Source organism: Bradysia coprophila, unplaced genomic scaffold (assembly GCF_014529535.1).
Source record: "Bradysia coprophila strain Holo2 unplaced genomic scaffold, BU_Bcop_v1 contig_138, whole genome shotgun sequence".
NCBI classification, from domain to species: domain Eukaryota; kingdom Metazoa; phylum Arthropoda; class Insecta; order Diptera; family Sciaridae; genus Bradysia; species Bradysia coprophila.
In genome coordinates, this window is record NW_023503409.1 from 10,666,499 (window position 1) to 10,689,726 (window position 23,228).

The 23,228-nt window shown below is 36.2% G+C and overlaps 1 protein-coding gene across 2 annotated transcripts in view; it reads left to right on the top strand.

The window, feature by feature from the left end:
• LOC119074128 overlaps positions 1 to 23,228 on the top strand; it is a 75,946-nt gene that overhangs the window by 34,850 nt on the left and 17,868 nt on the right. For both annotated transcript variants that reach the window (XM_037180112.1, XM_037180111.1), the window contains exons 2-5: positions 5,589 to 5,635; positions 7,929 to 8,721; positions 15,846 to 16,082; positions 16,679 to 17,293. In XM_037180112.1, the coding sequence (XP_037036007.1) occupies positions 7,993 to 8,721; positions 15,846 to 16,082; positions 16,679 to 17,293 (1,581 nt within the window). In that variant the 5' untranslated portion in view covers positions 5,589 to 5,635; positions 7,929 to 7,992. The remainder of the gene's footprint in view (positions 1 to 5,588; positions 5,636 to 7,928; positions 8,722 to 15,845; positions 16,083 to 16,678; positions 17,294 to 23,228) is intronic.

The following is a 23,228-nucleotide window of genomic DNA, read 5'->3' on the forward strand; positions in this document are numbered from 1 at the left end:
TGATTGAAGAAAGAAAATATGATTAACCCTGACATTCAATGCATGAATTTCTTCTGGAAATAAATGCCTGCCCAACCCAATAAATATTGAAATGAATAATACATGCCCGTCGTGTAATGATCTCATTATTCGTATTCGGTTTATATGGCAAGAACACAGTAACATTACGTGTTATACCAAGCTGTTTACCAGTGAAAAACAAAAACATTTTTCATGAAAAAAAATGTGGTTTCGCTGACGATTATGACCTAATTTGCTTAGTTGAATTTATTTATAAAAAAAAATTGTTTGAAGTGTTTCGGTTCTGCTCTTTTCTCGGCAGTTCTATAAACTGTTGAATTGTAGTTGTTATAACTTATCTTGAACTTTAAAATCGTCAGACATACACACAACCTCAAGTATGAACTAATTGGGATATAAAAATTGTTGATGAGAGAACGTGTGGACTGGTTGTATACATATTTAAATTTCCATCGCCATTTTTGGTATTCGCGGTTAATTAGGCATATATAAAACTCTACACAGTTCAGGGTATATATTCGAAGAGCTCACGGTTTTGTTTCAGTTTCATTCGATGGATATTAGTTTTGAAGAGAAAACTCTCAACATTGCCCGATTTACATTCATTTGTAAAGGAAAGAGACGAATTATTTAAGTGGAAACTTGGATCACAAAATCTAAAAATGATTTTGTATTTTACCAAGGTACCATGACAAATTTACGGGGTTGATTTCAACTTTCATGGGTTGACATAGGTACAAATACAACAAGTACACCAAATTGAGTGGTTTAGGAACCGTTGATGGATATTGCCAAATTTCGTTAAACGTTTCCAACCGTTTCAATCAAATACGGGGTGAATGAAACTTTTTTAAGCTTTTCCGTCGAGTTTAATTTGATGATTTGCTATTAAGTTGTTGCTAAGTGTCAGTACGAATCTGAATATTAAATTTTGATGGGAAATGTGTTCAATTCTAATCCTTTCGCTTGGTTAAGAGTGATATCGCCAAATCTTCAGGTGATTGGGAAACAAGCGGTCTCCGATTTTAATGAGTGATAGCTCGTTGGATTCGTCTTTCAATTCTAGGAAACACGTGTCTTTCACTTTTTCTTAAAAAAAACTGTTTTCTGTGAAAAGCGCTCAAAAGTGAAGACATGCCAGAGGGTAACGAAAACAGTTTTTCGGCAATAACTCAAGAAAAAATGATTTTAAATTGTTGTAATGTTGTACGATTGTCGGCCTTGAAAAGACCTACAGGTGGAGTATACGCACCGCTTGGTGCTAGTTGATCCACTAGAGTTATGACTAGAAATATAGTGAATGTTCGGAGAGTCCGCCTTTTCCACGGATGTACCACGGAGCTGAGTATGGGGTGTTGTAGCTGGCCTCACCCACTATCGTTGCACATATAAATGAATCCAGTACTTTTGGGCTGCAAGCCTACAGAAGTCTTGAAAAAAAAGTTGGTGCCAAAATGTAGATTTTTTCCTTCTGTCTGAGGGCCCAACTGTTTTCCGTACCCTCTGACATGTCTTCACTTTTGAGCGCTTTTCAAAGAAAACAATTTCTTTAAGAAAAAGTGAAAGGCACGTGTTTCCTAGAATTGAAAGACGAATCCAACGAGCTATCACTCATTAAAATCGGAGACCGCTTGTTTCCAAAGTTAAAAAAGTCACCTGAAGATTTGGCGATATCACTCTTAAGTAGAGGAATAAACAAGCTTTGAATAAATTATAGCAACCAATTCAGCATAGTAGATGTGATGGAAGCATCGTCTAACTATATCAGTTTGTACAAAGTCTGTCATGTCCTCCACAAACGACAGCTTTAGCTTTTACATTACATTGTCCTAAACAATCAAAACACTATCATGGTATAAGTGGTATAAATATCCATGTCGGAACTCGGCAAAAAATATTCTCAACTTGAAATTGTTGATTGTGGTATAAATGAAATGCAGCCAAACGAATATCATGAGCTAAGTTTTTATGCGATTGCTGTATTATAGCTACAATGGTATGTGTGTAAAATCTCCATTATTATTTGAGATCTTACTTATACCGTCTGGTTAGTGCAAAGTGTATTGAACTATTAAAATTCTTGTTTGATCAAAGAAATGAATATTTCTGTACAAAATCGAGTAACACTCAATGCTGGTACTCGGGTTTTTCTCTTCTACCGCAAGTCTTCGATTTTTTCTTACCATTTCTCGACATTATGCTATTGGAGAGTTTGTTTTCGAGATGTAGCTTTTGATCTTATTGGGGCTTTTTTTCGACTTGGATATTTATCTGCGCATAAATTTCCTTCCATTGAAAGTTTGATTGACAATTATGTCTGCTTAAAATCGCATAATAAATGCGCAAAATTCGAAATGAATGTTATGCTTTCGATGGGAATATTTTAGTCTGTTTGGCAATCAAACATAAATTTAATGCTGTTTGAATAGACAACCATTCAAGTATTGATGCATGATGCGATGCATACACATTTTCATTTGTATAATTTGGCATTCATTAGCTTATGGGGTTTGGGGGCATTAGCATATTAGTGTACTATAAGTAAAATCAAAAGTCTGATCCCCAATGCAAGTAATATGCATGCAAAAAGGTCGTTGTGCCTAATTAATGGACTGTGTACGCCTTCATCAACTGATTTTTCTGTTTTGTGAGTCACATTGAATCCATTTAAAAATTCAATTAATTTTTTGGAACAAAACGAACAATGGGGAACGCACAACGAATTTTATTGTAAATAAACAAAATAAAAATTTGTTTTTATATTTGAACAGTATTTATGACTATCACGGTCATGCATTAGCGTAATTCATTGAACATCAGTCAATAAACGAAGTTTTATTGCAAACAAAATGGAAAGAAAAATTCACAAAAACTTTTTACAAGACAAATTGAGATGAGAACGTCGACTATATCGGAAATGTACATATTTGCTCGGAAGTGAATGAAAGCACAGTCGTTCATCAAAACAACAAATAAAATCGGCAACATATACAGAGGCAGCCTTTGAGTGGGAAGTAATTTATTAAATTTTCATGTTGTTTTCTTCGCATGCCGACCAGTTTCTTGGTACTGTAGTGAAGTGCATTAATTAAAAACGATTCTAATAACTTTGACCATGCTGCAAGGCGTCGTTGATGTTCGAGCAATGTGTTTTTCCTTCATTAAAAGTTGGATGAAACGAACAGCGATGTATTTTAAAGACACGGGAGTCTGAGTATCTATATCTATACATCGACATCTCTTGACTTTAGATTAATTTTTCACATTGATAGCCATGAATATTTCAGAATTAACTCTATTCTGGATGGGGTGAAAATGTAGTATACAACGAAATGGGTGGTAAAAAATTGTTTGTACATAGGCGAGTATTTGCAAGTCGTGTTACTCAGCTCCACGCCCACGGCTATTCAAATTTTAATGTAGAAAATCGGTTTATGAATATTGCGATTAGAATTAAGATTCATTTTCGAAGATTTTGTCACAAAGGCACCTACACACCAGTGATATCTCGATAATGAATCATGCCCGCACGTTAGTTAGCGGGGTGACGCAAGTCCACTACCAAAAATGTTTAAACAAACTTTTTTTGAGGACGGCGGAGCATATTTACAGCAACTTTTTGACTTCTCCCCCTTAACTCCAACGACCCCCAAACTAGGATATCTGGGTATCTTGGAATCCATACGAGTTCAACGAGCTATCACACGTTACTGCAGCTTCAAAATTGGCCGAGATATTGAACTTCGAAATATTGATGTTTGTTTGAAAATAAGCAAAATTTCGTAATTTCAGATAACTCAAATTGCCTGCGTTAGTTAGTTAGTTTCTATGAAAAAGGACGATTTTGTAACTCCTAAACGTTTCTTACGATTTCCTGAAATTTTGGTTATAGGTCAATCTCGGGCCCTAGATCAAAATAAGATTTTAAAAAATGGGGGTATGCAAGCGTTTTTGGGAGCTAGGACTCCCAGAAGTTTCCATACAATGCCATATAACAGCGTGTGTTGTGTGTGTGTGTGTGTGAAAAGAATTTTTTTTCAGCTAGTAATTATGAATTATGATTGTTAAATGTTGGAAAAAGTGTTTTGATGGATTTGGGCTATTTTCGTCATGAGTGATGTGTTCCCAGGTTGGTTCCTAAATTTTGGGATGACAGATGATTTCTCTGGCACTTCCTAACTTCCATCGGATTTTTCGATGGATTTGGGTTATTTTCGATATAATTGAGGTGTTCCAAGGTTGGTTCCTAAATTTTGGGATGACAGATGATTCCTCTGGCACTTCCTAACTTCCATCGGATTTTTCGATGGATTTGGGTTATTTTCGATATGAGTTAGGTGTTCCAAGGTTGGTTCCTAAATTTTGGGATGACAGATGATTCCTCTGGCACTTCCTAACTTCCATCGGATTTTTCGATGGATTTGGGTTATTTTCGACATGAGTGAGGTGTTCCAAGGTTGATTCCCAAATTTTGGGATGACAGATGATTCCTCTGGCACTTCCTCACTTCTACCGGATTTTTTGATGGATTTGGGTTATTTTCGATATAAGTGAAATGTTCCAAGGTTGGTTCCTAAAATTTGGGATGACAGATGATTCCTCTGGCACTTCCTAACTTCCAACGGATTTTTCGATGGATTTGAGTTATTTTCGATATAAGTGAGGTGTTACAAGTTTGGTTCCTAAATTTTGGGATGACATACGATTCCTCTGGCACTACCTAACTTCCATCCGTTTTTTTGATGGATTTGGGTTATTTTCGATATGGGTTAGGTGTTCCGAGGTTGGTTCCTAAATTTTGGGATGACAGATGATTCCTCTGGCACTTCCTAACTTCCATCGGATTTTTCGATGGATTTGAGTTATTTTCGATATAAGTGAGGTGTTTCAAGATTGGTTTCTAGATTTTGGGATTCAGATTGATTTCTCTAAAAGAATTTAACTTCCATAAGGTTTTTTGATGTTGTCGAAATGACATACTTACAAAAGTAGTGATATCAAACAAAAAACCCTTAAAGGGTAAATGTGACGCAAGTCCTTTATCTTACTTACAAAATAACTGATATCGCTGAGGGTGACGCATTGTGCGCCGTACGCAAAGGTTTCATCAACAAAAAATTGACCCAAAAAATTTGTGAAAGAAAATTTTACAAAAATAAATTTGCGTCACAAGTGGCAGATGTTGAGGAAAATGGTTAAAAAATGTACTGAAAGAATTTAAACGGAAAAACCGACTAATCTGCCACTTGTGACGCAAATTTATTTTTATAAAATTTTCTTTCACAAATTTTTTGGGTCAATTTTTTGTTGATGAAACCTTTGTGTACGGCGCACAATGCGTCACCCTCAGCGATATCAGTTATTTTGTAAGTAAGATAAAGGACTTGCGTCACATTTACCCTTTAAGGGTTTTTTGACTGATACGATAATTTCGTAGTCCATGACGTAGTAAGTGAGGAAAATTTGCGCATTCTCACAACTAAATTTGATTCTTTGACCTTGAAAGTAAAAATTTCCACCAACAAAATACGAAATTTGAAACTAATTTCGTTTTCCTTATTTTTCAGGTTACCTATTGCGAATGTGCCAACTTAAACTCCTCGCTTGAAAAATGGTAAGTAATTTTTATTTTTCATTGCTATCCCTATGTCAGTAGGTGCAAGTACAGCTGACGGTGATAGAATTTCGAACGAAAAGTCCAACTTAATACTGAAAAACCTGTCATAACAATTCATTTTCTTAATCCGCTCCTCGTCATATTCCAGGACAAATTTGAGTCTCATTCTATTTCATTTTTGATTCCTTTTTTTTCACTTTGAATGGAAATAACCGGCAACGATAAAGTTACACCATCGGCCGTGTTTCAGATGTTATTTCTATTTGGTGATGTAGATTAAAACTGTACCATGCTATGCAAGCATAACCTGGTATATGTTGGTGTCAATTAACCCAATTTCTATCTTTTCCTTTTATGTGGAAAGTGAAGATACCTTATTAATCTTCTTATATCAACCGAAAGGAGATAACATTGTTCGCTCTTGTTGGTGTTATGTACTTTCAAAAATTTTTATTTAAAAAGTTTCGCTTTAAAAGAGGTTTTCTCAACGAGAATTTCGCATTCAGTGTGCTTCGTGACTTAAGGGTGTATTGGATATCAGATGAATAAGCTATGTTCTCATATATCGTGTATGTTGTTGTTGTAGATTTTCAAGAGGATAATGTGAAGGCTTTCATATATGCGAACAAAAAAGCTCTGCATTTCTATGTATGACTTCAATTTTAAAGTATGGAATTTTATGGAAAATATTTCTCGCCAAGGTCAGTTGACGTAGATGCCACAAGCAACTCTGAATGAGTTGACAATGAAAACTTTGTATCGTCGCAGGATTTATTTAAAAATAAAAGTTTTCACATTCGAACCGAACACTCAAATCCATAGTATGTGTTATATGCAGGATGTAATTCTCACCTTTTCATCTTAACATGGAAGAAGTGTAGTGCGCGAAATCTTTTAATTTTTTTAATCGGGACTGCTCGGAACTAGCATCCATTTTCATCGATATTGGATAAAGTGAAGTGATAGTGAAGTTGCAGTCTTCCGCCAATTGGAAGACGACATTTTTTTAAATTTACACGTAAGCTGAATGAAAATGGAAACGTCCTTGCTTGGAACCTTTTATTTTCCTAAAAACTGTGAGGGGTTGCAGCCCGAGACGCAGACTCACTCAAGGCAAAATAAAAAGTTCTAAACAATTACGTTAGCCATATTATTGTCTGCTCCATGCGAAAGTTGACCATTACATGGCAGTTTGACCCCTGCGAAAATGATCCATTACATGAAGAATATTTTCGGTTAATTTTTGGTGAATTCCTTTCAAGTGGAGCTGTGTGTCTGGCCTGACAAAAGACACATTTGTGAGTTTGCGTTTACTATGAAATTGTTTGCTCATACAATGAATTACGTTCGCAGCATCAATTTTAATCTACTAGCACTAAGCCACTGGGAAATGAGTTTCGTTGCGCATGTCAAAGAAGTGATGACTCATTTTCCGAGTAAAAGTTATTCGTAAATATGTTCCAGTGGTAAGTCATTTGATTGACCTTTTATAAACGTCTAATCACCCAAAAATGCAAAAAAAAGCAAAATAGTAGCAAAATTAGTAAAATTAACGAAGTACTAGAGTGCGTATCAAACACTATAATTTTCAACAAAAGAAGCAACTGATTGAATCGTCATGTGATGTGGTTTGGTTGGTGATATGTTGTCTGTTTATAAAAGGTTAAAGTTTTGCACTTCTAACGTTTATAAGTCATGCGAACCCATTCATATTTGCATCATTAATGCAAACGAGAATAATAACGAGAACTCAAACTTTCATTTCTTTTGTCACATTACGTGTTCATGGCGCAAAACAACAAAGATTTACGACATGTTGTTTATGGAAAAGCAAAATATCATTTGCGACGGAAAATCACAATGTACATAGATCGTACGCCACACGTGAACACAGTAAACTACCATCATGGTTGTACCATGCTAGATGAAATATTTTGTTTGTCATTTCGTTGAATGATGGCAAAATTCGTTCAGAGATGTCTTTGTAATCAAAAGAATATTTAGAGCGGCAGTTTCCTTAGAGCGACGGAATTAAAAATATCTTAACATATCAGTTGGCTGTATTGGTTGTCAATATCAAGAGATGATGTTGATGTACTTCAGTTTTGGAAAACTTTTCCCATATGCAATCTGACCTAATAACTAGTGCGGAAAAGAGATAGCTTATGGAATGTTCTTGTAAAATCTCATTGTGTGGGCGTTTCATTCACATCTTATTGTCGTTGAAGTAGAATCGTTGTCGACGCTGAAGGAAAAAAACTGATCGAAATATATCCCTTCTCAATTTCAGGCAAAATTAACAACAATCAGCACATTTCCAAATCTACAATTATTGTCAGTATTTATGGTAAATTATGCGTCCACCCATATCATCCTCAGCAACCATAAATGATGGTGCGCCTTCATTACGAAAGCATCAATACATCCAAAAAGAAGTGCTAGCACAAAATCGCAATCAAACGATTTTCAACTCGGAAAGTGATGATTTTCTATGCTTCAAGTCGCAAAGTGAAAGAGTAATCGATATCAAACGAAGCGAATCGATTTGTGAAAATAAACCAATTGCTAGTGTGGTGCAGAATGACGATAACAGCAAAATTGTGAATGATAGTTCCGGTGAACGAAATAGTTATAATTTCGCCTGCTTCAATGTTTATGAAAGTCGTGTGTCAAATGAAAATAATGTTAGTAGTCGTAATGAGCCTATTGTTGATTCATATAACAATCATATAAGTGACCTAAAAAGTGCGTACGGTGAACAGCCAAATTTTAAAGTATTTAATCAGAATAGTAGCCGCGATATAAATCGGATAAATAGCGAAACTAGTCCGCTGCTAATTCACGACCAAAGTAAATCGATTACTTTGATCAAAAATAGTGCCTCATTGATATTTACAAAGAAAGAGAATAATCCAGTGGTGCATCGACGACGCGACGGTAAGATCTCCACATCACGCGAACAATATAGACGTAGTCTGCCAAACAGTGTGAACGGCAATTTGGACAGTAGGCAACAGACATTTTCGTGGTACGCTCCCGTTTACTCTGCCTTACAAGAGGAATCATCCGGTCAGAGCTCTAGGGTAAGTGACAAAAATGCATTATTTCTTAGAGAATAGAAAATAACCTTTCAGTAACGCCATGGATCAGAAATCTTGTAATGTTCTGACCTAGAACTTGACATAAAATTGGTCGCCAATTTTTCTGTTACCCCAAATCTAATGCTGACACACATAGAGGCTCCTGTTGCGATGAGACGATTCTTATCATCCATGAGTAACATGCAATCATCTGTTATCGCCAACAACTGTGGAAAATATGCGACGACCCACGGTCAATGTGGTCTTTTATCGTTAAATGAATGTCAAAACAAATGAAGGAAAAGATTTTGTGCCAGACGATTCTTTGAACAACTTAAGGCCCGTCCGTCATTGGGAAATGACAGGACAGTTTCCCGAAAATGTATGGAAAATTTTATCACAAAAATTCACCGAAAAAATTCAAAGAAACTCACCTCTTATGCTTTCCATTGTATTCGTCCACCGTCTCTTTATGTCCCCAAGGCATATTTAAACACTAAAACACTTTTTACTCGATGAAAAAACAAAGTTTTTTAGACCCGTACGAAGTACTGGGGTCTTATAGGTTTACGCATACGTTTGTAACACGTCGAATTGGACTCCCTGAGTAAGGGGAAACCTATTGTGGTTGTCTAGAGATGCCAAATCCGCGAAAAAAAAATGTCCGTCTGTCCGTCTGTCTGTCTGCACGATAACTTGAGTAAAACGCATCCGATTTTGAAAATTCTTTTTTTTTCCCGTTTGGTAATGTCAAAAGACAGGCTAAGTTCGAAGATGAGTGATTTTGGATCGACCCCTCCCGAGCTGTGGCCCAATAAGTGCTTTACGGTTTTTCGAAGATATCTCCGGACATTTAAACGTTAAACCACTTACAAGTTTCGTCAAATAAAAGGTATTTACAATACCGATCGACAAAAAAAAAGTTTATGGAAATCGGATGACCGACTCGTGAGTTAGACCCCTTGGTGTGGAACAGGCACAGGGCGGCAAGCAGTTTTTGCTTGTAGGTCGGCCACATTTGAACATATTTCGTCTGTTTTAGCTTTATTAGATAGGTATTGACCGTACCAATCAGGGAAAAAAAAGTTTATGAAATTATGTTCTCCGGAGCGTGAGCTAGGTCTCTTGGAGTGAGCTCTTATCTGGCTACTCGGAAGTACAGTGAACGTGGTGTATTTTGACAATATCTCGAGTAAATTTTGACCGAATTTCATGAATTTTTTTTTGTTTGAAAGGTATTAACGAATGTAAAGCGTCGGTACTATTTCCGGTCTCCTAACAAAATGGCTGCCGGCGGCCATATTGGATTTTAGTAAAATAGAAATATCTTGGGAAAAATGATACTTAGAGAGTTTCTGTTAACATGGAAATAATGTGTTAAGTGTGAGGGGTTTCAAGGATTCCATATACGGACATCTATATTTACCTATATACAGCTATATTGAGCTATATACAGGCATATAGAGCTATATAATAGCATATTCATCTGTGAAATGTTTATTTATAGGAAAATATAGGTAAATATAGCGTATACAGCTGTTTAAATAGGAATTTATGAAATTTGTCTTCGTACGGGGCTGTCTATATTGCCTCCGGCAATTTAGTTGTATATGATAACAAGGCAAAGAGTGGATAATGTAAGTGAAGAAGAAAATGAAGTAAGAGAAATGAAGAGTTTCACATTAAAGGCTTTTGATACGAATAGGTGTTTCGTACGGGTCGGCGTTAGCTATGTTTTTTTGTTTTGTCGCGACAAAAACACAGAAAATATTTCGACACAACTGTGACACTCCGCTATTATAAGTACTAGAATGAATGTTTGCTGTGTTCACTTCGGCGGTAAAATATTTTCATTGAAAAAAGTGTCCGACACTTCAACGATGGTAGACATTTATTAAAATTGTAACCTCTCCCACCTCTCTCCACGCAAGAATGCGCTGAGTCTAATTATGCCACCTCTTCGAATAAAAATATCGGCTGAGGTCGAATAATTCTCCGCTGAGCTTTGACAAACCTCTGATGAGCTCTAATAATTCTCCGCTAGGCTTCAGTAAGAGTCTGTCAGACCTTAGCACGAAGTAGTAAGGCAATGAAGCTAAGCGAACACTCAATAAGCATCAGCGGATACCTAATAATTGTTGCTATAAGACTCCACTTAGCTTTGGCAGATCTCCGCTGAGTGTCCGATTAGCCTTCCTGAAACTTCCTTAGGCCTAACGGACACGTCCTGAAGCCTAGCGGAGAATTATTAGAGCTCAGCGGAGGTTCGTTAAAGCTCAGCGGAGAATTATTAGAACTCAGCCGATATTTTTATTCAAAGAGGTGGCATAATTAGACTTCGCGAAGTCTTCTTAGCGTACTAAAGAGGGACGAACATTTATTTACGCTCACCGCAGTCTTACGAGAGGCTAAATTTTTAATAAATGCTCTCCCATCGTTGAAAGAATGTCAGCTGAGCTCTCGTAAAGCTTTAAAAAAATGGTCGATGAGCATTATTAAATGTATACGCTACCCTTTGCCAACCGTTTGATGATTGTTTTTAAATGTCCGACACTTTTTTGAATGAAGATATTTTACCGCCGAAGTGAACACAGCAAACATTCATTCTAGTACTTATAATAGCGGAGTGTCACAATTGTGTCGAAATATTTTCTGTGTTTTTGTCGCGACAAAACAAAAAAAACTTTGTTTTTTCATCGAGTAAAAAGTGTTTTAGTGTTCAAATATGCCTTGGCGACCTAAAGAGACTATGTCCGAATACAATGGAAAGCATAAGAGGTGAGCTTCTTTGAATTTTTTCGGTGAATTTTTGTGATAAATTTTTGCATACATTTTCGGGAAACTGTCCTGTCATTTCCCAATGACGGGCCTTAAGTAACAGATGAAATTAGTATGCTTGTTGTTCTGAAAACGTTAGGATGAGTAGTGTGTAGAGACGGAGGGAGAAAGACATAAATGCACAAGAAGTCTACATTTCAGGAGTGCGTCATGAGACCCATCCATAACTTTTTAGTCAGACATCGTAAAATTATCGATTCCCATTTTTTTTACATATCTTTTCAGTCATCTGTTTCCCAATAAAATTGCTGAATGTAAGTCGGCTATAATGATAAAAATCACCGACTCCTACAAGTTTCACGTACAGTTGCTATTTATATCTTAAAAATTTAATAAACACCTCAGCTCAGCGGTTTTTTTTTCTTCTTTTTTTCTTAATGACTCACAAAATATATAACCAGCCCCCACCGAATTCATTGATTTCATACACAAATATTGGAACATTTGAAGCATTCGGGGATTGTGTGCAAATCACAAACAGACATATTTCAGTTGCAACTCCAGTCTCGTTTAGGTATCGGCCGAACGATAACCGTATTTTATTGAAATTTATCGACTGATAATTGTAACTATAAATTCTTGTACACAAGCACATCTAATTAAGCAAATAACATAACAGAACAACAATCAACTCAATAAAAAGTGATTTCAAATTTAATTATCGTTCATTCAATTTCACTTCTCAACGTAATTGCCTTTGTCGTGCTATTGGCAATTAACTTCGCGTCATCTCAATTTGATTATATCTGATTACAATCACATGGTAGATATATTTATTCACATATATAGATACGTATAGCGCTGCTTTGTGTAGCCATCATCATACTCAATATATAGACATACATACACCTAAAAGATGCTTGATGATAGTATATACTTTGCGCTATTTATTTCACTTTATCTATCCGATAACAAATGATTCACTGGCATTGTGTTTTCGATAAAAATGCTCGATGAAGCAATGCTGGCCTGGCAACATTGTCATCCCCACATACTTGATGCCTATACATGAATTCAAATTTCATATCGTTATGAACACGGTATACTACCGACAACGGAATACTGAACAAAAAAATGGCATCTCTCAAGGTTGACTTATTAATTTCTATTGAGATCGATATATAGAAGCACTCACATTAATTGCCAAGAAAAGCTGAAGCACATCATGCTAATGTTTCGAGTGATGTGATACCCTCTTAACATTCCGATAGAAAGACGGAACAAATTAGTTATTTTCATCCGTTTTTTTATTTCCTTGGTTAGTTCGATAGTTTGAGTGTGTAGAACAGGAGTCTTGAAAATAACCCTCTATTCGATTTGGTCGGCCCTACTCCTGCACATCGTCAAGCTGTCCAGCTTATATATACATTTGTTATTTGAATAAAATATTTTCTGCCAATTAACACATTGAAATCAATTGCAGCTTGTCAACTTTCGGCACCCTGGACTTTACTAAAATAGTCGATGAATGCCTCCAAATAAATTTATAAAAATCCAAAACTGAATTCTAGATTTTTAGAAATTTATTTGGAGACATTCCACAACTATTTAAGTAAAGTCCGGGGTGCCGAAAGTTGACAAGCTGCAATTTTTTTGAATGTTCCTTCAATGTAAGTCAGAAAAGGAGAATAGATTTCATTTAACGAACTTTACTTAACCATAAAGCCAGTGGCTAGCAATGTTTCTCTGCTGAGGACCGCAGGATAGAGGGAGCACTTGGGAACTCTCCTTCCGTCTATAAGATAAACTTTAATTTGTGTAGTCTAAAACGTTATGTTCTATGCCACACTGCTCCTTACTTTAGAATTAAGTTCGTTATCCCACAAATTCGTGGCGAAAAAACCATATTTCTGTAAGGTGCAACGATCCCATTCGTTACTAACTTCATTTCAAAAATCGCCGTGTTTGTTGTTCCTTCCTTGTTCGAAGTTTCCGCAAATTAACTCTTTCTTCAGCGAGTAGTTACATTGTACGTTCAATGCCAGTTACATTACCATGATAAAGAAACTATGGAACGTTGATGCTGACTTAGCATTAAGCAGTAAAAAAAACAATTATCACACTTTGAAGTACTCATTCACTTCTTCTATTTATTTTTTACAATTGAATTGAGCGGGTAGGTAACGATATAATATTCACCACAGACGTTTTCACTTGGAAGTGGAAAAAAAACTTAATTGCCGCTATGATAAATATAAGCTAGCAGACGGCGGTTCACTTGGTTTGCATAACATCAGAATTTAATTGCACTTGTAGAGTAACGCTATGATACGAAACAAAAATGTGCTGTTAGTTGAAAGAAATTGTTTGAGCTCGTAGAAGAAGAAATGCTCTTCAATTATCTATTAGCGTTGTATTTAACTACTAACATGCAATCTGCAACCGAATTAGACCAGCGTCGAATCTGTTCCAAATTTCTGCATATTTCCTTTCGTTCAAGACATTATTGGCGACATATTGATACTGTACGAGTATCTCTCGACAAAGTCAAATGCGATTTGCATTTTTGAAATTCAAATCAAAGTTACAACGAAAAGCCATTGACTTCGTGATAACATCGTTCTCATTTTTCTCTTTTCTATTGTTTGTGTGCATTTACAGTTTGTTCATTTCATTTTTACACAGTTTCTAAGGATTGTCGATATGTCAGAGTTTTTAATGTACCCAGTCAATTAAGTTCTGCCCAAATTGCGCAATATTTGAATTCGCGATAGAAATTTTAAATTTTGCGCCAAAAATTCATAATTTGTGAAGAACTTAATTGACTGGGTACATTTAAAACTCTGACATATCTAAAACTGTGTAAAAATGAAATGAACAAACTGTACCATTATCATGAGTAACTAAGAACATAGAGCATTTCATGAAAATGTAATGGTTTTTAAGACACTATGGTTCTATCTCGAAGTGTCGAAGTATTGTAATGGAAAACTTCGCACATTAAGTGCAGTTAAACTTGTCTGTGGATCGTATCTGAAAAATTGGATCGTAAACAACACAATTTCGATGGCTCGTAAAATTTTTGTTTGTCGTAGAATCATCGATAAGAAACAATTTCAATTCGCCGAGAATACTCTAAACGGTGGGTGTATCAATAAAGTCAAGTTGACATTGATGCCAAGTCGTAATTGTCTAGCAAATATACTCGTTATTCTAAATTTTAAAGACCAAACGCCTCATATTTCGGGAAGAAATGCCTGCAATTTGGAGTTACTCACCTGAATAAACTAGGTAGACATTCAACTCAATAAAAAAATATCTCCGGTCGATACCTACAACTGTACCATTCATCCAATTCAATTCAACTTTTTCTCGTCTATCGACGAATTGCTCTACTACTAATCCGACACAGCAGCTTGCGAGTGTGCCATTAAATTTTTCAATCATCAATGTTTAACGGAATTTTGAACGAAATAATATTTCTCGATAAAATAAAACGCCTTCCCGTTCAATAACTGTTATTACAGACGAATATTTCCCGAATAAAATGATGGCAATAAAAATACGAAAATAAATTCACAGAAAATTAAGCTTTAGACGTTCCTTCCAGTAAATTCCTTTGATTATTGTGTGTGAGAGCGTAGGTTCTGTAATACATTATATCTGAGATATTTTTGTTCAATTGATGCACAGAAATAAAAAAAAAAGATTTGCCCGTCGGATATCCTCAATTTTTTTTTATTTTATTTTATAAGGATCAGATAAGTGCGTAGCTGGCAACAGATAAAGCATACATCGCTTAACATCTCGTATATATAGATTTTCGATATCCCAAATAATTTTTCTTGTTTCTATCGATACGATTTCAAACATTTTCTTTTCCGGATAGCATTGGTTACACTCTCGTTAGAATTTTTAATATGATGAAGGCAAAGTGAATTTTATTTGCATTTTTCGTAAATATTCGTAAATATTTGGAGATAAAAAAAATTTAACTTTTTAGCGTAAGCATGTGGAAAAATGCTAAAATTGAATTTTATTAAATAAATAAAACGTTTTGTGCATGCCATAGAATATAAATATAATGGAAATAATGGAGCTCCAGTTTCAGTAGCAACACAAATATTTATCAAACGATCTTTAAAAAAATACTCTCAAAGCAATTTTGTTTTAATCGTATTTATAAATCAAACAAAACTCGTTCGTCGTGTACAACAAATGCACTTCATATTCCAACATAAAACAATGTTGTAAAACCGGAACATTTCAATCTGATCCAATTGTCGGAACAAGTAAAATGTTCAACCAAAAGACCGACAACTCAACTCCATTTCGTTACTATTTCACAGGAATCATCCCCCTACCACAACCTGGCTTATGCAAAGAAGCAAACAAATGGATCCCGGGAATCAGCATCCCTCCTAGACAGCAATCACCAATTGCAACCGCAAATACACCAAACACGTGTTCGGAAAACTGGTGCCATTCGACCACCATCGTTAAATATTCAACCGGAGGGCCCCCACGTTCAGCTAACATCTGGGGGCCCTGCACCAAAATGCAGCACAGAACCTTACTTGAAAGAGGTACGTACACAGTTCTGCTTGGCTGTTTATCAGTCAGATTGACAATGTTTTTCACCACTTCACCTGAATCATTGCTCATATTTTGAAAGCTTTAGGCTGAGTAAAGAGGAAGTGTTTTTGTTTGAGTTAATGATTTTTCTTTCCACGTCGATTAGTGTTGTTGCTAGTAATTTATCTGTTTATCAGTGGAAAAATGGCACCGTAATTGTCTTCTACTAATTTGTTTTTATTAAATTTTATTATTCAATCGTACACCCAGCTCATTAGTAAATAGCTCTTTCAGTGATCAAATAAAGTTATCGTCATATGTGTAGTGCTAAACAGCTAAAACACGATTAATGAATACCTAATTGTATTCGTCACCATGCAAATAGCGATACTTCACAGAACTGGTTCGCAATTCATCGAATTTGTCGTGTACAAATAATTATTAAAATTCAGTTGCGTATTGTTGAAATGCAAATTACTTTTATCCGGACATATATGTCGTCACAGCACTCGATATTTCATGCATTATGTCCAACAAATTTAATTTATTCCGACTCGGCAATATTTAATGACAAAATCTGAATGATTTATCCAATTATCGCTTCCAGAAATGCAGTCGTTTCGAACAGCTGATCAAAACATTGGTCGGCCGTAAGGTGTCCCGAGAGCCGACAACGCCCCCGTTGATACCGTCACCCGAAATACGGATAACCCGAAGTCCATCTGAGCACAATTTGCTGAAAAGCGACAAACTAACATCGTCCACCACATCGCTGAATTCCGTTCAACAAAAATTGTGGAGCGTCGTACCACTGCTACGGCGCAACGACAGTTGCATTAGTTTACATCAAACTAAATCGAGTCCACTCGCCCATCATTCCGGTTTAAAGAAATGCCAAACAGTGCTGGCACTGACACGGTCATCATCAAACTTGGAACCAATCAAGCCGCAAAACCGTTTGCGTAACAGTTCGTCAACGTGTTCGCGATGTTCTAGTCTCTTATCTTTGGCCGCTAATGGTTCAAGATATTCGTTGAATCTGTCCCACGGGGGATTCGTTGCCGTTGGATCCAGCGATAAAATATCCGCAAATGTAATACCAACCGTTCAGTCGATTGCAGCTACACCCGTTGTGACGTTTGTGTGTAAATTGTGCCTTGGTGATTTTGTTGCGGAAAAATCGACGAGAATCAAACAATGCGGTTGCCTTTACTGTTCTGAGGTGAGTGTTTGACGATTCAGCTTTTTTGTTTTAAGAATGATAAGAATTCTGTTCTGCATCTGTTATTCATAATGACAAAATCTGGGTAAAATGGTACTTTATACAGTAAAATGAATGTTAAATAAATTGAAGTACAAGATTTGAGATCAATCGATTAAATATACTTTGATCGATGGAAGTAATAGACCCGATATTCATACTGGTCATATGCTTGCCTTGTGTCCTTGTGTGACAGGTTAAGCCAAACTTTTAAACTTATTCTTCTATTGCCCTATCTTTGGTGTGATCGAAAGACGCAACTCGATAAATAAATTATTATTCGTACAAAATCTTATAAGTTTACGCGACTTCCCTGATAATTAAATTTCCATTTTATGCAGATTAGAGCTTTTTTTCTCTCTGTCTCTCTCTCTACCAACCAGCCAACTTAATACACATTTTTTATGCTAATGATTATATCTTCGTGTTGTAAACGCAAAGCAATTTATTTTCATTACTGGTACACACAATCTGAAGCACCCTCTATCGCGCCCCCACCATGTGTACGCAAATATGTATAATATACAAGTATTCTACGGAATTTAATTTCCATTCGGAGCAACAAACACACCGTATCTTCCATGCCGCGCCACTAACATTTTCAGCAACTAAATTAGAATAAAGAGGCGGAGAAGAAGAAAAAAAAAACAATCAAAATCAAGCATTTAAATCGGAGAGACCTAATCTCGTCTTAGCCTACATATTATATCGGAACAAGTGCTTTTATGCTGTTAAATGTGCGCTTTTGTGTAATAAAACTCCTGAAACGCAAGCACACCATCCTTATTGATTAATTAACACATTAACCTTAATGAAGCGAAACAGAAAACCTTTTTTTTTGTATATTTACGAGACCAATACATAAGGTATGAAATCAACAGATTTATCTGTATTTATGTCGGAGACTTTTCTGCTTCTTTTCGTTCTCACACTACCAAGTTTCGGGGGGTTCCATGGGACAAATTAATATAATTTCTCGTTGACTTTATTCTTTTCCTCGTTCCCTTTTTTTCGGTTCTTAAAAACACGATAAAGGCTGCCATTCTATTAAGAACAAAGACTCGTCAGCTTTTCCGTCGACCGCATTTGGTTTGGTGTTAGGTCAATTAGAAATTCGCTTATCCGGCTATAATAATGGCAGTTTCACTCCTTATGTACACGAAATTGATTTATGAGAAAGCTAATTTGTTCTATACGACAGTTAATGAAAAATGAAAAATTATTTTTGTGATTTTCTTGTGAGAGGAATTCTTTTTTAAGTAAAGGCCATTTTCGCACCGGCTGGCTAATCTTACGGACTGTAAGACCATAATATTAAGGCAGTTGTTCCGGCAATTTAATGATTTTTCATCGAAATACTAAACTGGTTGTAATTAAGATTCGGAGGTCGCTTGCATTCCAAGTCAGAACACCAAGATTCATAGATTTTTGCATGTCAAATTGCAGGATGAATGTTTCAGATTAAATTAATTTTTCAACTTGAAATCTGACAACCAATCTGGGATGTTAATGTCGAGGTATGTACATGGAGCCTAGGAATACCAAAGACACAGTTAATCTGTTGTCAAATTATAATTCTTTACGACGTCAGAATGATAATGTTATGACTTTAGGGACTAGGTTTTCTTCTAATTCTATAACCCAAGGATGTAAGCTGATGGCAAGGAGCAGACTTTTTTGAATTAGAATATTCATTAGGTCAAGTTCCTCTACTTTAACATACAGGGAATAAATAATTTCGGTGCCCCGACCTAGCAACATCTGGTTTTGTATCGGCTGGTGAACATTGCAGCGATCTACTTTGTGTTTTGTGAGGAACGGTAACAAATGATAAATGCACATCGTACTAGCAATGAAACAGACACCAGCTGATACAAAACCGAAATTATTTATTTCCTGTATGACGATTTGCAGGTTTACTCCTGCCCACGAACTGACATAGCTCCGAACGAATACTATGGGACATTGACCCTGTATCTGATTTTACAACTTTTTAAACACAGCCTGATATCAATGATTAGTTCATAGTTTCCAGCAGGTATGATTTTTGGCTCATTCACTGGAGTCAACAAACGGAAATGGCCTCTAGAGATGTTGCCGGTGAATAGCAGGTGAGGATTCTTTTGAAAAACAGCCTACCGAAATCGGGCGTGTTTTCTGGTGGAACTTTTTATAGGTACCTAGAAAGGACTTCGACCCTAGAAGCCAAAACCACTCTCAAAAAAATTCTTCGAAGCTTTTATGGCTGGTGAAAGGTGATCGAAAGCCGAAAATTTGCACTTTTCTTACCAAAATTTCTCCAGGTACACGAGCCGTACAGGGTCGTGTGGGGTGTCGTTAGAAAGGTAATCACATGTACTATTGAGCCGAATAGAGACTCATTGGTCTTAAAACTCATCCACACTGAAATATGCAGTTGAAGTTTTCAACAGAAAACTTGCACATATCTTACCAATATTTCTCTAGTTACACGAGCCGTACATGGTGGTGTGGGGTATCATTTGAAAGGTAATTTTATGTGCTTTTGGGCCAAATAGGGTCTTATGGGGTTTGGATGCATATGCGATGAAATATGGACACTCAAACATTTCAACTTCTCATATTTCATCGTAGATGCTTTCAAACCCCCATAAGACCCTATTTGGCCCAAAAGCACATAAAATTACCTTTCAAATGATACCACACAACACCATGTACGGCTCGTGTACCTGGAGAAATTTTGGTAAGAAAAGTGCAAATTTTCGGCTTTCGATCACCTTTCATCAGTCACAAAAGCTTCGACGAATTTTTTTGAAAGTGGTTTTGGCTTCTAGGGTCGAAGTCCTTTCTAGGCACATATAAAAAAGTCCACTGGAAAATGCGTCCGATTTCGGTAGGCTGTTTTTCAAAAGAATCCCTCGGTACGCAATCGGTACCGAATGGCCAACGTTCGACATTGATCCGTAATCGTAGCAACTGAATTTGTTAGGATCGATGTTGTCTCTGCGAATGATGTTGAACGCGAAACCAAACAATTCGGCCACCGCACAGAGTTCAGACGTTGTGCCGAAATTTCCCGGTGTTGACATGTAGTCGGAATATGACTTTTTCATGGTCTCGATGGGAACATCAAGTACTGACCAATTCTTGATCTCCGACTGTAGGTTTTCACACAGATTGTCCATGTATCGATCGAAGTTAGATTGCGAACCACTATTGCTTGATTTCAGGATGTGCTGAACTGCTCTAATCCGCAGGTCGTAGATGTCATATGGCAAATTTGTAAATATGGAGCTGTGTTGGTGTATCAATTAAGACCAGGTTATGGACAATGTAAACATTCATCCATATATAACCCCTGAACCTGGCCTTAAAATAGTTTCAACTTCAGTTTCCCTAACAGTTCTTGAACAAAATACTTGGCATGCCAATACCTCCCTCGAGAAACGGTCCAATAGTTCCGTAAATTACGTAACTAATTTGAACAATCAAAGAAATTTGTTTCCAACCAACAACCCATAACCAATAATTACATTCACAGCTTCAATTACCTCTCCGAACAATTACTTCGATCCACTTCAATACGAAAAACAAACACATCGTGAACCCATCCATTCATATAATTCCACCAACAAATAAGAAAATCGAAACTAAATTTATTTACTCACATGCTACACCCACAACTACTTAAAATCCTTTATCTACATAATTTGGAATAGCACCGCACGCTGCTAATATGTATCTAAAATCCTCTATAAGGGAGAACAAAGTACCTTCAACCGATAACATTTACTGTTGTGTATGTGTCATGTGGACCATGTTTATGCCGAGAAAAGTGTATTTTCCTTCCATTGTAGTTGATGTGAACAAATACGCCATTTGATATTATCCTATCCCAACCATGGTCAATATACAACATTGTTGAATTTTAATCATTGGAAATGTCTCCCAGCTGTATTATTTAAAAGACCTTTTAGTTATGTGGTATCATGTGTGGTATTGTATTCTGTCTCAAGTAAATAATCCTAAAACGACGACAAAAGCCTCCTAAAGCTAAAGGCACACGGTAGGAACAAGAACACACATATAAATGTTATACCGCACGTGGTGGTTGTGGATATAAGTAATTCGAACTCATGTTGGTTAACATTTCGAAACTCGTGTGCGCGCTACAAACATTTCTTTTACCTGGTCTTTTGCATGCATCGTACTCGTACTGTCGGGGTCTCGTACACGTAGGTAGTGAATTTATATCTAACTGTAGCAGAATTATGGGTGTCCTCTTCCATTTATCATTTACGAATGGTACTTCTATCTAAGTCTGTACACATATTTACTCTTGACGCTTTGCTAACATGTTCCATGTTCAATTCGTGTTTGCACAATATATCAGTGGGGAATTTTCTTTATTCAACTACATGCTCGGTTATCAAGACAATAATTTATTGCACAGGTGCGAATGGTGTTTTTCTCTGTTTTAATACAAAATTACTTGCGACCTTGTTCGAGTTGCCGTGTGCGCCTAAAAATATTTTTATTTTATTTTGAATAGCAGGGAAATGAGTTTTCTTTGATTCTGTCTGAGCGATCTATTTCCAAATAAATATTTGAAGGCACACTACGCCACAGGCGCCATATAAAGATGTCAATATTTACCTTCCTCAAGTTAGACAATTTTCTAAAAAAAATTCCGAAAACCTTTCCAATGGAATGAAAGTTTCCAACTCGGCTAAGGTTGAAATACTTGGGGCTTTCAATTAACCTAATTCAAATTCACACCAACATAATTATGGCCAACAAAACGTCCACTTTTTTCTATCCTGTCCATTAAAGTGACATAGGTGTAGCAAATTGGGTTGAAAAGAAAAAGAAATCTTAAAAATTTCGGAAAGGAATTTCATAAGTTTAAGTACACCCGAATTTGATATGCCACAAGCAGATTATCGACTCAATTTGAACGAACCATTAGGGAATTGAAACGTTACAAAAAAAGGTTTAAAAGACGGGCAGAAAGATTTACAGTATACACCCTGCATCATAGTTCGTCTGACCGGTATCAATAAAGAATTGGCCTTCGTTGTAACCGTTTATTGCTGATAAGGGAAAGATGGTACAGTTACAAACGAATTATGGTTTTTGTGATGGATTCCAACGTGTAAAAGATGTCAAATATTTAGTCAAGTACGTGAATGTTCGGATGAGTGATCTGAGATGAATATTGTCTCTGTAAACGAATTTTTTTTTTCTTCATATTTCAATTAAAGAAATGTAAGGAAGTGGAGCCGTGTGCAAATGGTAAATAGCAGATATTGTTACATCCATCTACCCGAACGCTATTAACCCTTCCTTCTGTAAATATTTTATCATTTTATTGTTGGGATGCCGACAATACATAAAAAAAACGAAATTCACAAAAGACCTTCAAAGTTGTTGAATAACTTTTTGTCTGTCGCTTTATTTGAATTTTGGATTATACCATGGAACTTTCGACGTGGCATTAAATAAGGTATTTGCAGATGACTTCCATTAATTTATTTTTGAGGGTTAGATTGTTGAATACGCTTCGTTATTCATTGCGATCGTTTCTGTGTTTACTTTCGTTTGGTTTCTACCACACCATTCTTTTCGTTCCCCGCTATGTATACATACAGCTTAACACACTGGCAGACATTTGTTTGAATCGAAGCTGCGAACTTTGAGACGTAATATTTAAATGACGGATTATAGCAAATTATTCAGAATCAAAAACGGAATGGGGAAGTTACAATTTCGAAACCGTTACCATTCAGTAATTTGTAAGTAACAGACAATCACAAATTTTGAATTTATTTGCGAAAGCAACATGTTCTTCGATTGTAGTCGTACGAATCGTACACTGAAAAAATTATCTTGGACTGTACTTCAGATATGTACGGAT